The 16,228-nt window shown below is 39.1% G+C and overlaps 1 protein-coding gene across 18 annotated transcripts in view; it reads right to left on the bottom strand.

The window, feature by feature from the left end:
- cadpsa (Ca2+-dependent activator protein for secretion a) overlaps positions 1 to 16,228 on the bottom strand; it is a 212,713-nt gene that overhangs the window by 167,278 nt on the left and 29,207 nt on the right. For all 18 annotated transcript variants that reach the window (XR_015866670.1, XM_088424134.1, XM_088424131.1 and 15 more), the window contains exons 3-5: positions 12,591 to 12,923; positions 1,216 to 1,296; positions 193 to 429 (exon numbers count right to left, since the gene is read on the bottom strand). Coding sequence is in view for 17 of the 18 variants with exons in the window: in XM_088424134.1 (XP_088280260.1) it covers positions 193 to 429; positions 1,216 to 1,296; positions 12,591 to 12,923 (651 nt within the window). In the remaining variant the exon portion in view is untranslated. The remainder of the gene's footprint in view (positions 1 to 192; positions 430 to 1,215; positions 1,297 to 12,590; positions 12,924 to 16,228) is intronic.

Here is a 16,228-nt window from a genome sequence, read left to right as displayed (position 1 = left end):
TCGGAGAAATACGGTAGCTTCTTTTCTGATCTTGCCCCAGTTGAGAGAAACATATTTAGTGTTCAAGTTGAAACCACAACAAGTATATTTGAGGAAGTTATAGGTAGCACTGAAATGATTATTGAGCATAAATATAAAGCATTTATTTGCAAATAAAAGATAACAATTTAATTAATTAACTCATGAACCAACCTCCAAGGTAAACAACAGCACCACATCTGATTTGGAAAGGATGTTCTCATCCTCCTGTCCCATGTCCATGATTGATGTGTTGTGTCCTCGTTTGAGTTTCTGCAGCTTAAATTCTCCACCTTTAGACACTGGCATGCTCTCCAAGTTGGCCATGAGCAGGTTGACTGATGACCGCAGTTCTTCGATGAACATTGCCTCCATCTCCCTTGAGGCAAACCGAGGGAATCTTCCGCCTAGCTAATTGAAGCAGGACAATAACACATTGATTAGCTGTTCAAAATAACCTAATTAGAGGCAATTGATGTTCTCAATAAAATATAATTAGCAAGCCACCAATGCTAGTCATGAATGCAATCATATTTACTTTTACTTTCTATGGGCTGGTATTCCACTGCTGCACTCCATACCTCATTTAGCATTTGTTGTCTATTCTCTATTCTCCCTATATTCTCTACTATGTTATCACAACAAGTGTTGTATGTCCATGGAGCAAAAAAAGGTGAAATACATACATATTATACTTTTGTGATAAAGGAAGCATTTGGTTAATGAAATCCATGAAGGTGAAAGGCTTATTTAACACAAGATAAAATATCGGGGGTGTAAAATATTAGGTCATTCTTGATCCTGTGCATATTTTGAAAACAGCAAATCACAAACACGTAATTAACCTTTGTGCAGTATTTTGACCATTTTGGTTCATTTTCTTCCACATGGTTTTCATAGTATTTTACCCAAGGGATGGTACACTCCAGGTAGTCTGACAACTAAGAACTTTGGCGTGTTGTCACCATCTGGGTAAAGTCTCAGCTTCCTAGTGTCTTCTTTGAATGCCTCACTTTGATGTGAATGCCTTTGATGTATGATCAAAAGATTGGATGAAATACCGCACAAAGTGTTAAAACAAAAGAAAATCTCACAATAAACAAACATTATTAATTGCACAACTTTGTTTCCAAATTAATTCTACGTCTGTTTCCTTCATGATTAAAGCATGCTGGATAGTCATTCTTATTTGCTCACACGTGTGATCTGGTCTGCCATTTGTAATCGTCCATCCAACTCTCTTCTGATTTGGGCTGCCTGCTCATCTGGGTTGTCCAGCTAGGGAAAAATAGGAAAAAGTGCTGCAATGGAATAAAGCACAAGTACACACATACACTGTGTGTGTGCGTGCGTGTGTGTGTGTGTGTGTGTGAGAGTGCGTGCGTGTGCGAATGTGTGTGATTTACTGTATTTAAGGGAGGACTGTTGCATTATTAAGGATATGCACTACACCTCTACATAACTATTTCACAATAGCATTTCATGTAGCACACTTTCATAAGGGCCAGTGTCCCTTGCACACAAAACCAGCCATCATATAATTTGTCATCAGCTTCTCATCCTTTATGAATCTCAAAGTTGACCATGTGCCTCGTCTGCATCTTTTTACATTGCCTTGCATTAATTTAAGTTAACATTTCATTAGTCCACTCAAAGACAAACAAACAAAAAAAAAACATCCTTATTGTGATTTGTTATGTTATAGAACATGATAGTTATAGAAAGGAAAACATAAAAGTGGTTGCCTCTGTGTACAGTATCCATAGTAACCTCAGATAAAAGCCACCAGGAGTGTGTGTGTGCTATTGTGTCATGGATCTGTGGAATTATGATGAAGCTACACAGTCTCTACATCATTAGAACACCACAGCAAAACCGCAGTAAGTCTGCTCGAGGAAGTGAACAGAATAAGAAATTCATTGTGTTGCGTTACCATGCATATGACAATAAAACTGTTGAATTTGAATCTCAAAATAAACATCCCCCCTTTCACAATTTGTCGTGCACAAAATGTCGAAACATACCAAGACACACAGGATTTAGCCAGATTAATATTTGGTACCCATAGCCATCAAGGATAAAAAAAATGTTGGGAGTTTCAGCGCTACCATCATCATTGTTTATAATTAACAATCTCATCACGGAAAAACAAAGACAAAAAACAATTTTTACAGTGTTTTTTTTTTTTTTTTCCAACGCTCTGCTGCTCACTAAAACAGAAGCAATACACTCTGGGATTTGTGGTTTGCCTATTGAATGAGTTTTTCCTCAAACAATATTTTTTATTCCACAAAGTTAGGTATCTCTGGGCTTCTTGGGATTTGTTTCATGTTATGTACTGTATGTCCAGGACAGCCCTTGATGGGGTTTTACAGTGTCTAACTCTGTTTTGGTGACACGATGTTTCAGTTTTCCCAGTGCAATGATGAATTTTTCAGTGGCTACTGAGCCCTCACATTCATGACGGCCAATTCCCATCTGATAAAAGAAATGTACACCCACTCTGCTCTACGACCACAAAACAGCCTCTTTACTGGCCTTCAATTTAATTTGCTCTTGGTATCCATAATCATTACTGCTGAAGGCACATTAATAAGAAGAAATGCCTCCCTTTGTGATCCCTAACCTTTAATAACCTATGAACTTGTTAAATTTGATTTTTTTTTTAGTAATTTACATTGACTAAAATATTCTAGGGGCGTGAATGTTGGTGATCAATGAAAATAGACTTTTAAAAACTCTCATCCGCAACCCCTGCCTATGTTTAGTGATGGCTTGATGAAGCGTTTTGAAGCGTGTCTGCACCCTGACACATTGTGTTGATATTGTGTCATCAAATACTGACATCGGCTGGACGTTAAAAATCCCTGCAGGCAACCCACTTGACAAACTGAACTGACCTAGTGTATATACCAGGGGCATCACTAGACCTAATAAATAAGGAATTATGACAGCATATTATCAAGTATTAAAAAATAATGAATGAGTTATGTCAAATTTATAAACTGTTTTTCGGTAGATTATTATTATTCTCTGAAATTAATTGTATTTTTGAGAGCCTAAATATGCACGAAAAGTCATCAAAATTTGTACACGCATCGGGTCTACTGTAAAATGTGGTATTTTGGTGTTTTCATACATAAAATATAAAAAAAAAAAAATTAGCGCCACTTAGAGTCGAACACTTCTTCTGGGTCACGGCCTGTTTCACCTTGAGCTATAGAAATTTTTTTAGCAATATACAGTAAAGAACTTAAAGACCTACAAAAAAGTTAGAGAATGTCATATGCTAGGATGTACAGAACCAGAGATATGATTTTTATGTGCCTTTTTGGACCATTTTTGGATGTTTGCAGGTACCAAATTTCTCTTTAATAGTATTGTATTAGTAGTCTTGTAGTATTGTATATCTCGTTCATGTATTAAAAAAAGCCTGTAGAAGTAAATGAACTGAAAATTTGTCTGAATAGCATCGAGACTTGGAGAATATGGGTTTTCAAATTTTACAAAAATTGCTGTAATTGAACCCAGATGATCGTAAAATTTCGTAAAGATCAGCTAACATATATGATCGGGGCGGGGCTTCAAAATACTTGTTGCAAAGTCAAATTTCCTTCGCCATGAGCAACATAAACCTTAATAACTTCAATGTGCAAGCTTAAAAAAATCTGAAACTTTACAGAAAATTTACTAGTCATAGCTTTAAAATATCTGCATGGTTAATTTTCAAATTAATTATAGTGCCAGTTACAGACAAAAATTTCATTTTTTTAAACTTTTATGTATTGTGCCAAGCCTGTAGAAGTAAATGAACTAAAAATTTGACCAAATAGCATCGAGGCTTGGCGAATAAGGGTTTCCAAATTTTACGTCTTTGTGATAAAAGGGCGTGGTCTGTATGCTACCTCAAAGTCAGAGTTTGCCCAAATTAGCAAAACTTGCTGGAATTGAGGCCAGATGATCTTTAATACGGCAGCCAGTTCTGACCTGTTTGACCTAGAGCTACGATATTTTTTACGCATATGTAGGACCTCAACACCTACAAAAACATTATAGAGTGCTTTATGTTAGGGTGTACAGAACCAGATTTATCAACTGTTGAATGTGCCATTTGGCCCGTTTTTGTTCATTTTTCTGTCCCAAAATCTTTGACCCGATCAACTTCACATTTGGCGTGCTCCATAATCTGACATAGGGGCACACGTGGGCAAAATTTCGGCTCATTGAGAATTGGTGGATAAGGGTTTCCAAATTTTACGACTTTGTGATAAAGGGGGTGGTCTGTACGGCACCTCAAATTCGGAGTTTTCCCAAATCAGCAAAAATTGCTGTAATTGAACCCAGATGATCCTAAAACTGCAGCCAGTTCTGACCCATTTGACCTAGGGCTGCGAAAGTTTTTTACACATATGTAGGACCTCAAGACCTACAAAAACATTATAGAGCACCATGAGTTAGGATGTACAGAACCAGAGTTATCAACTGTTGAATTTGCCATTTGACCCGTTTTTGTACATTTATCAGTACCAAACCCTTGACCCGATCAACTTCACATTTGGCATCCTCCATAATCTGACAAATTTCGTGATTATCGGCTAACATATATGATGGGGGAAGGCTTCAAAATACAGTACGTGTTTCAAAGTCAAATTTCCTTTGCCATGAGCAACAAAAACCCTAATAACTCCAATGTGCAAGCTTAAAAATATCTGAAACTTTACAGATAATTTACTAGTCATAGCTTTAAATATCTGCATGGTTAATTTTCAAATTATAGCGCCACCTAGTTACAGACAAAAATGTAATTTTTAAAATTTTTATGCATTGTGCTAAGCCCGTAAGAATAAATGAACTGAAAATATGTCCGAATAGCAACGAGACTTGGAGGATAAGGGTTTCCAAATTTTATGACTGTCATAAAGGAGGTGGTCTGTACACCACCTCAATTCACAGTTTTCCCAAATAAGCAAAACTTGCTGTATTTGAGCCCAGATGATCCTAAAACGACAGCCAGCTCTGACCCGTTTGACCTAGAGCTCTGAAATTTTCTACGCATATGTAGGACTGTGAAGGGAATCATATATTAGGTTGTTATCATTATGTGCTTATTTCATTGTTACCCATTTATGCAATCCTAGTTCATTTTGACCCTGTCCTTAGATAGAGCTGTTGACGCACGAAAGTGTGAGCCGGGACCTTGGCCCAGCTGCCGGTGGCGCCCGGCTGACTCTTTTGTTGTGTCTTGTTGTGTCTTGTAATCTGCTATGCTTTTGCTCAATAAAAGCCAGGGGGGGATGGCTGGGCAGTGAAATTAGCGTTGGAAGACCCACGAGTTCATTTGCCCAAGCTTTTTTCCCTATGCCCGGCATAGAAAAGTCAATCTTGGCTGGTCTGAGTTACTCTTTTTGCTGTTTAAGTAGCTAGGCTTGTCCTAGTCTTCTTTTCTGAGATTTCTCTGACAAGGACCTCAAGACCTACAAAAACATATGAGAGCGCCATGTATTAGGATGTACACAACCAGAGTTATCAACTGTTGAATTGAACATTTGGCCCGTTTTTGTAAATTTTTCGGTACCAAAACCCTTGACCCGATCAAGTTCACATTTGAAGTGGTCCATTTTCTTACATAGGGGCACACCTGGGCAAATATTCGTGAATATCGGCTTACATATATGATGGGGGCGGGGCTTCAAAATACGTGTTTCAAAGTCAAATTTCCTTCACCATGAGCAATAAAAACCTTAATAACTCCAATGTGCAAGCTTCAAAAAATCTGAACCTTTACAGAAAATTTACTAGTCATAGCTTTAAAATATCTGCGTGATTAATTATCAAATTATTTATCACGACACCTGGTTACATACAAAAATATCATTTTTTAAACTTTCATGTATTGTGCCAAGCCTTTAAGAGTAAATGAACTGAAAAGTCGTCTGAATAGCTTCGAGACTTGGAGAATAAGGGTTCACATTTTTTACAACTTTGTGATAAAGGGGATGGTCTGTATGCCACCTCAAAGTCGGAGTTTCCCCATTCAGCAACACTTGCTGTTATAGACCCCAGATGATCCTAAAACTGCAGCCAGTTCCGACCCGTTTGACCTAGAGCTACGAAATTTTTTACGCATATGTAGGACCTCAACCCCTACAAAAACATTATAGAGCATTGTCTATCAAGATGTACAGAAGCAGAGTTATCAACTGTTGAATATGTCATTTGGCCCATTTTTGTACATTTTTCAGGACCAAAACCCTTGACCCGATCAACTTCATATTTGGCGTGCTCCATTATCTGACATAGTGGCACAACTGGGCAAAATTTCGTCAAGATCGGCTAACATATATGATGGGGGCGGGGCTTAAAAATACTTGTTTCAAATTTCCTTTGCCACGAGTGACAAAAACCTTTTCAATTTTTGCACTGTGCTAATCCTGTTAGAGCAATTTAACTGGAAACTGGCCAGAATAGTGTTGAGGCATGGAACATGGATGTAGAGAAAAAGAGTTACGGATTTTTGAATTTGCTATTTTGATTCATTTATGGCCATTTGTAAGTCATCCACTGCTGCCGCCTTCTTTTATTCTGTTGACCCCATCAACTTTCAATTTGGCCTAGACCATCAGACTTAGAGGCACAACTGGTCGATAAACGGTCACGATCCCATGAAATATATGATGAAGGTGGGCTTTGAAAATACAAAGTCAATGTTTCCTTCACTCACAGTGACAAAAACCTTTATAACTCAGCTGAACAAGCTTTAAAATATCTGAAAATTGACAGTATCATTTAGACTCAAGGTCTAAATCTTCTACATGACACATTTCCAAATTACCAATAGCGACACCTGGTAGCAGACAAAAAAATATTTTTTTACACTTAAATGTTCTGTCCTAGGCCAGTTTCAGTAAATTCACTGAAGATTAGTCAGGAGAACATTGAGAAGATTAGGAAACTCAAGTTTTATGACTTTTCAAATTTGGGTGTGGCCTTTACACCGCCTCAACATCCGATGTCTGGCCAGACCAGTAAAACTTAATGTAATCGGACAAGGACGATCTTCTCTAGATTACATTTCATGGAAATGCTAAACACACTTTTTTTCCATGTAGTGCATGCGCCACCTGGTGGCAGCAAAAAATTACATTTTCATTTACTGTATATGGACCTTGTTGAGCCTGTCAAGGTAATATCACTGAATTTTTTTCTGATAGGGCTTCAGACACGCCTGCTAAACACACTTTTTTTCCTCGTAGTGTGGACGCCACCTGGTGGCAGCAAAAAAGCTTCATTTTCATTTATATGTACCTTGTTGAGCCTTTCAAAGTAATATCACACAATTTTTTTCAGACAGGCCTTCAGACACCCCTGATTTGCTCCACCAAATATTCAGATGTTTTGATAATGGCCATGGTCTATACAGCAGCGCTCATTACGACGATTTATCGTAACAGTAAATGCTGATGTAGTTTGACCCAGATGATCTCATCTTGTCACGACTTCACAAATGAATGAAAATAATTTCCTACAGACATCAACAAACATATTCCATCGTAGTGCTAGAATCACCTTGTGGCAGAAAATAATATCACAGATTTTACGATTCCAATTACTTAATTGCACCCTTTGAACAAATGGTTGTGAAAATTTGACCTTTTTAAAATATTGACTTCTAGAGTTCGCCTACATATACACAAATAAGTTCATACCCAAATATGTTCATACCTCGAACTGTTCATACTTCAACATGCTCAGGTCTGCGAGGGCCCGTTATAGCTGCTTGCAGCTCTAGTTATTATTATTATTCTCCGAAATGAATCGCATTTTTGAAGCCCTAACATGCACAAAAAGTCACAAAAACTTGCACACTCATCGGACCTGCAGTAAAATTTAGTATTTTGGTGTTTTCATACATGAAATCTAAAACGTTGATTTTTAGCACCACTTAGAGTCGAACACTTCTCCTGGGTCACGGCCCGTTTCACCTAGAGCTATGAATTTTTTTAGGCATATATAGGACCTCAAGACCTACAAAAAAGTTATAGAACGTCTATAATAGGATGTACAGAACCAGATACATAAATTTTTTTCAATGTGCCTTTTTGGACCAATTTTGAATCTCTCCTCTTAAAAGCTCTTAAATATTTGACCCCATCAACTTCACATTTGGCGTGCTCCATTATCACGCATAGGGCCACAACTGGCCAAAATTTCGTAAAGATCGGCCAAGATATATGATGGAGGCGGGGCTTTAAATTATGTGTGTCAAATTTCCTTCGCCATGAGCAGCAAAAACCTTAATAACTCCAATGTGCAAGCTTAAAAAAAATCTGAAACTTTACAGAAAATTTACTAGTTATGTCTTTAAAATACCTGCATGACAAATTTACAAATTTATTATAGCGCCACCTAGTTATAGAAAAAAATGTCATTTTTTAAACTTTCATGTATTGTGAAAAGCCCGTAAGAGTAAATTAAATTTAGTTATATACAAAAATGTCATTTTTTTTAACTTTCATGTATTGTGCAAAGCCTGTAAGAGTAAATTAACTGAAAATTTGTCCGAATAGCATTGAGACTTGGAGAATAAGGGTTTTCACATTTTCACATTTTTCACATTCCACCTCAAAGTCTGAGTTTGCTCAAATCAGAAAAACTTGCTGTAATTGAGCCCAGGTGATCCTTAAAACGGCAGCCAGTTCCGGCCAGTTTGACCTAGAGCTGCGATATTTTTTATGCATATGTAGGACCTCAAGACCTACAAAAACATTATAGAGCGCCATGTGTTAGGATGTACAGAACCAGAGTCATCAACTGTTGAATGTAGCATTTTGCCCGATTTTGTACATTTTTTGGTACCAAAACCCGTGATCCGTTCAACTTCACGTTTGGTGTGCCCCATTATCTGACATAGGGGCACATCTGGGCAAATATTCGCGAAGATTGGCTTACATATTTGATGGAGGTGGGACTTCAAAATACGTGTTTCAAAGTAAAATTTCCTTCGCCATGAGCAACAAAAACCCTAATAACTCCATTGTGCAAGCTTCAAAAATATCTGAAAATTTACAGAAATGTTGTAAGTTGGTTAATTTTCCAACTTACTTTCCAACTTAATTTGAAAATGGTTAATTTTCAAATTAATTATAGTGCCACCTAGTTACAGACAAAAATGTTATTTTTAAAACTTTCATGTATTGTGCTAAGCCTGTAAAAGTAAATGAACTGAAAATTTGTCGGAATAGCATCGAGACTTGGAGGATAAGGGTTTAAAAATTTTACGACTTTGTGATAAAGTGGGTGGTCTGTACACCACCTCAAAGTCAGACTTTTCCCAAATCAGCAAAAGTTGTTGTAATTGAAACCAGATGATCTTAAAACTGCAGTCAGTTCCAACCCGTTTGACCTAGAGCTACGATTTTTTTTACACATATGTAGGACCTCAACACCTACAAATACATTTCAGAGCACTATGTGTTAGGATGTACAGAACCGGAGTTATCAGCTGTTGAATGTGCCATTTGGCCCGTTTTTGTTCATTTTTCGGTACCAAAACACTTCGACCCGAAGTTGGCGTGCTCCATTATCTGACATAGGGGCAAACCTGGGCAAAATTTCATGAATATTGGCTCACATAAATGATGGGGGCGGGGTTTCAAAATACATGTTTCAAATTTCCTTTGCCACCAGTGAGAAAAATCTTAATTATTCAATTTTTGCACTGTGCTAATCCTGTTTGAGCAATTTAACTGAAAATTGTCCAGAAGAGCGTTGATGCATAGAACATGAAGCTTCTCCAATTTTGCAACTTTTTGTCAATGGGCGCGGCCAGTACGTCGTCTCAAATTTCGATGTCACGCCAATCCGAAAAAGATTCTGTAATTGGACCCAGATGGTCTTATCCTTTATAAATTTCATATAGTTGAAGGGAGTCCAATGTAATAGACACCTACTAACCAGTTTTTTGTCACCTAGTGGGAGCAAAAAAAGTCATTATAGTCAAAGGATTGCAGCCAAACCCAGTTGGTTTGACTTACCGCTACCAAAATTTTGAATCACATGCAGGACCCTAAGACCTAAAAAAAAAAAAAAAAACCAACAAAAAAAAGACAGCCATTAGCTAGTAATTACAAAAAAAGAGTTATGGATTTTCTAATTTGCAATTTTGATGCATTTATGGCTATTTGTAAGTCTTCGATTGCTGCTGCCTTCTCTTATACGGTTGACCCCATCAACTTTCAATTTGTCGTAGACCATTATCAGACTTAGAGGCACAACTGGTCCAAAAATAGTCACGATCCCATGAAATATGACGGGGGCGAGTTTTCATAATATGAAAAAATGTTTCCTTCGCCCACAGTGATAAATTCCGTTATTACTCAGCTGAACAAGCTTTGAAAAATCTGAAACTTTAAAGTATCATTAAGACTCATGGTCTAAATCTTCTACATGACACATTTTCTAATTACAAATAGCAACACCTGGTGCCAGACAAAAAAGTTATTTTTTACACTTTCACATTCTGTGCAATGCTGGTATCAGTAGACTAACGGAAAATTAGTCAGGAGACTATTGAGATAGGGAACATTAAGGATCTCAAGTTTTGTTTTTTCTCATTTGGGTGTGGACTTTACACCGCCTCAAAATCTAATGTCTGGCCAGAACGGTAAAATTGAATGTAATTGACTCAAGATGAGCTTCTCTAAATTTCCTTTCATGGGGGTCCAATGCTAAATACTATTTGTCCTTGTAATGCGGGCGCCACCTGGTGGCAGCAAAAAACAATTTCATTTTCATTTATATGTATCTTGTTGAGCCTTTCGAAGTAATATCACTGAATTTTTTTTCTGACTGGCCTTCAGACACGCCTATTTTCCTCCACTAGATATTACGATGTTTTGATAATGGCATTCCATCGAAAATAATATTTTACCGATTTTGCGATTCCAATGACTTAGTTGAGCCTGTTGAACAAATGCTAATGAAAATTTGACCTTTTTTAAAACATTGACTTTTACTGTTCGCACAAATACATTCATACCCAAATGTGTTCATACCTCGACCTGTTCATACTCCAACGTGTTCATGTCTGCGAGGGCCCGTTATAGCTGCATGCAGCTCTAGTTACTATTATTATAAAATGCCAATGGGACAAAAAATACCAGTGCCTGTAACCTAATCTATGGTAGTGGGAATTTTTTAACTAATTTTCCAAGTATCTGAGACTTATAAACAAGTAATATATGCCATACTTTTTTTAAATATATAAAATAAAAATAAACAAATTAGTAGTGAAAGGGCTAAAATACCAAGAAAAAGACATTGCGAAAAAAAAAAATCCTCCAATCATGTGCTCACATACCATAATTAATTAGGTTGACATTGTATATCCAAACCAAACATACAGCCAGTGTAAAAGTCATTAATGCTTGAGTCTCCTTCTGTGAAGTGGTATGTGTTCTTGTTTTGTTTTTTTTTTTTTAATTTATTTTGTTCCAGAATAATTAACTATCAACAGCTTAGTATTATTTTTTCTTACTGTGATATTGCCATAAGTAGGTGTGGATGTGGAAATTGTGAAGCCAAATGCAGGGAAGCTTGGAGTCAGGAAATGTGTGCAGAAGAGGATTTAATCAAACAAAAATGAAGGCGGAAACATGATGTGGAAAAAACATAGGACAGCAAGCAAATTATGAAGACAGGCAGGATAACATGACGATGATTTGAGAATGACTAAAAAAGCAGGAACTTAATACAAGCCTGTTAGACTTGCACCACGGTAGCAGGGGCGGAGTGTGTCTTTCGGGCTTGCGGCACCATAGTGGGGCCAGAGGGCGGCTTCCTGGCTTGTGCCGCAGTAGCAGGGACAGAGGCTTCGAGAGACATCGTAATATGAGCATGTGGTGGAGCTGGAGTGGACGGTGTGGTAAACAGAATGAGTGCTGTAGCGATGGACATAACTTCGTCACCCAGCTGATTAAGCACTTTCTCTACCCTGCCAAGGTGAGCCAGGTCGCATCAATTGAGTCCTTGGGCAATGTCTGGCCAGATCGCATGTCACCGGATGCCTCCTTCTGGGTTAATTTGTGGTCAGAGCAGTCAGTCACAAGTTGGCGTTGATGTGCGGATTGTGGAACCAATTGCAGGGAAGATCCGAGGGAGGGAATTCGTGCGAAAGACCATTTAGACATGAAGACAGGCAGGTGAATATGACAATGATCCAACAAGGACGAAATGAAAGCAGGGAATTAAATGCAAGCCACACTGACAGGACAACCGGGAATAACTGGACAAAAGACCATTGGTTGAAGGAGCTGGCTGTTTAACACAATGGAACGGCTTGACAAGCACAGATGGACACAATCAAGCTAAACAAGACACTGATGTCTGGCAAGAAAAAAAAAAAGAATACAACTAGAATCCAAACGTAGACCAAAACTAACACAAACCCAGAACATGATAGATATGTTGGTCAGATCCTGAAGAGGACACACATTCTAAAATTGATCAGTAGATTTATTTAATGGGTCTGTCATTTACTGTATGTATGTAATGCACTGTGAATGCATACTTACCTGGCAGGCGTTATATAGAAGTTGGTGCTCAAACTTTTTGATTCCTAAAATTTGTTGAAACATCTCATATAGCTGGTCTTTGCTAAGGATCAGTTCAGAAGCAGCACTAGCAGTCATTCTTTGTTGATGTTTCCTTGGGTCCTCCTCACCACGGTAAATTGTGTCAAACTTAGCTATCCATGAGCTGAGGACAGTCTCTTTACTCAAGCCATCAATTTCTGGCAAGCTGCGTACACGCTTCTCAATGTGCTTTTTAAAAACTTCACGAGAGTCACTGGCTGAACAGCCACCGCTCTGTACCATTCGAGACACTCGATCACTTTTCAGGAACACCTGAAATAACAAAAAAAGGGGAGGGTTAGTTTGACAGTGAACCCTCGTTTATCACGGTAGATATCTAAGTGGTGGACTTCAGTGGGTTTTTTTTTGGTCGATTGAGAGATGAGAGATGGCTGTTGGACCCGGAGGGGCGAGCAACCGAGAGACAGATACCCTGCTGTTCTTCAGCCTGACGGTGATGTGTGAAAGGCCTGTGTACGCGAGTGGCAGAGGCTGGAGCTTCTGCCACAAAAGCGGGATTTCCCCTGGCCAGCACAGCATCTTTGTTTTACCCCTTCTCGTGACTGCCTGCTGTGCTCCTTTTCCTTATCTCTTGCTGACAACCCTGCTGTGTGGCTCCCTGATCTGGACTTTGCCAACTGACTCTTCGGAACCTCGTCGACCACCGACTGCATGGCATGATTTTAGTTTGGACTTTGAATCTTTTAAAAGACATATGCATGCATTTTATGGTTGACTTTTAGTTTTTAAGGTTGGACATTGGTCACCAACCAATAAACTGTTTTAAATGGAGCTCTGTGTGGCTGTTCAAGCGCTGCTCTTCCTCGTGATTAACCAAAGGACCAAAAGAGTGGTGGTGAGGGAAAATTCGGCAGTTTGCCTGTTGCCCCGCCCCCCTTGTGACAGATACGTTCCGGAACCGGCCGCGACAGCTGAAAATCAGCAAAGTGCCACTCCCACTTTTCACATTTAAAAAAAAACAAAACAAAAAAAATGTTTTGTTGTTGTTTTTTCAAACATGAAAAGTCTACATGCTATACAATTATTTGGGACAAATATTACTGCAGTACACATATTTACTTAAATCTTAAATTATTAAACCTTATACACTGCACAGTAGTGAACATGTTGGGGAGAGAGAAAGAGAGACTGCGTAGGCTGTGCTAGAGCACCCCATCCACAAAGCAGTTCAGATCAAAGAGTGGTCAAACTCATATGGCTCAACAACATGGCTTTTATTTTGCTTACGACTTCACAACTGAACGTGGCAACTCCAAAACAATAAACCAAACCGTATTTTGATTAATGCCAACTTTTTCTTCAACGTCATTCAACCATTACTTAAGAAACCTCACCTAGATCCTGAAAATCTCTTTAACTATAGGCCAGTGTCACACCTTACATTTATTGCCAAAATTCTTGAGAAAGTTGTAGCACAACAGCTTAGCGATTTTATGATAGACAGCAATAGATTTGAACTCCTTCAGTCAGGTTTTAGGGCCAACCACTCAACTGAGATAGCCCTAGTAAAAGTGACGAATGATCTTCTCTTAGCCATGAATTCCAACATCTCATCAATATTATTTCTGCTTGATCTTAGTGCCGCATTTGACACTATTGATCATCATATTCTTATAGAACATCTTAGATCATGTGTTGGTATCTCGGGATCAGCACTTTCTTGGTTCAGATCTTACATCCTGGGAAGGACGCATAGTGTCTCTTATGGCAATGCAATCTCTGAATCTTTCTCCGTCTCATGTGGTGTCCCGCAGGGGTCAGTACTTGGTCCCTTACTGTTCAACATCTACATGATTCCTCTTGGCGATATTATACGTAAACATGCTATTAGTTTTCATTGCTATGCTGATGATACCCAACTTTATATGCCCTTAGAAATAACGGACCCGTGCAAGTGCAGTAAACTGGAGGCCTGCCTTGCCGAGATTAAACAATGGATGTCGTCCAATTTTCTGCTTCTCAACCCTAGTAAAACTGAGATGTTATTTATTGGCCCTGCTCATCATCAGCACTTGCTTAAGAATACCACGTTGAACCTGGAAAACTCTATTATTTCCCAAAGTAGTTCTGCAAAAAATCACGGCGTGATATTTGACTCAACTCTCTCCTTTCGGACACATATTAATAACATGACAAGAACGGCGTTTTTTCACCTCCACAATATAGCTAAGATTCGCCCTATTCTTTCTCTTAGCGATGCAGAAACATTAATTCATGCATTTGTCACGTCGCGCCTAGACTATTGCAACGTTTTGTTTTCTGGACTTCCCATGTCCTACATTAAAAGCCTGCAGTCTGTACAGAATGCAGCAGCGAGACTATTGACAAGGACGAGAAAGTTGGATCATGTTACTCCGATTCTAGCTGACCTGCATTGGCTTCCAATACACGTGAGATGTGATTTTAAGGTGCTGTTAATTACTTATAAAATTTTCACGGTTTAGCTCCTTCCTATCTCGTCGACTTAGTATCACCATATGTCCCGTCCCGACAACTTCGTTCATAAAATGCCGGTTTGCTATCGACCCCACGGGCTAAAAAGAAGTCTGCGGGATCAAGGGCATTTTCCATTTGCGCGCCAGTACTATGGAATGCCCTACCTATGGAAGTTCGCGCAGCCACCTCAGTAGAAATCTTTAAATCCCAACTAAAAACACATTTATATTCAAAAGCATTTATTTAATTGAGCCTGTCTGCAGCTTTCTTCTTTTTTCTTTTTTCCTGCACCCCTCTTCCGGCTGGGAGAGGGGGCTAGCTAGATGGTGAGGGTTGACTTGACCGCCTCCAATGGGCCCTGCGCTGATCGACCATCGCGGGTTAGGAGATGGGGCGTCTGCGGTCCACCTGGTTGGAATGTGGGATGGTTCCTGCCCAATTAATTTGCCTGCTGTCAAGACATCATTGCACTATATAGCACAATTTTTTTTTTGTAATTTATATGGTACATGCAGCATCCACTTCAACCTGTGGGCCTGGAAGGGGGCTCCTCCCAGCTGTGGTCCCTTCTGGAGGTTTCTGATTTTCCCCTAATTGGGGTTTTTGAGTTTTTCCTTTCCCTTCTGGGAGCTTTGACAGGGGATGCTGTTGTGTACCTTACACTGAAAGGATGTCTCTGTACGACTTCTTTTTTCGAAGGAGGTCTCCACAAGACCTCTTTTCATCTGTGAAGCCCTTTGAGACTTCGGTGATTTAGGGCTATACAAATAAAATTTGATTGATTGATTGATTGATTGAACGGCGAATACTTCTACTTCGAGAGAAATCGCACCATCATCGCCCGCCAATACAATATAAACAAGCCCCTCGCTCAACATCGTAGGACTTCCGCTTAGCTGTCCCATAACATGCCCACTCCAACCAGATCGGACAAAGGACCTCCCCCTGCTTACACATGCACGGATGCATGCCACGGCCGCCTAACTTCTCCCTTCGAGAAGTACAGTGGACCCCCGTGTTACGAAGTCCCTGACTTACGTTATTTTCATGTTGCGACATTGAATACTGAGTTCTTTCATTCCCTCTTTATGACATTTTCCCGGTTTTGCAACTGTCATGAC

The sequence above is a fragment of the Hippichthys cyanospilos genome, chromosome 9, assembly GCF_059441005.1.
Source record: "Hippichthys cyanospilos isolate Australia breed blue-spotted pipefish chromosome 9, RoL_Hcya_1.0, whole genome shotgun sequence".
Classification (NCBI taxonomy): Eukaryota; Metazoa; Chordata; class Actinopteri; order Syngnathiformes; family Syngnathidae; genus Hippichthys; species Hippichthys cyanospilos.
This window is presented reverse-complemented; position numbering and strand designations above follow the sequence as displayed.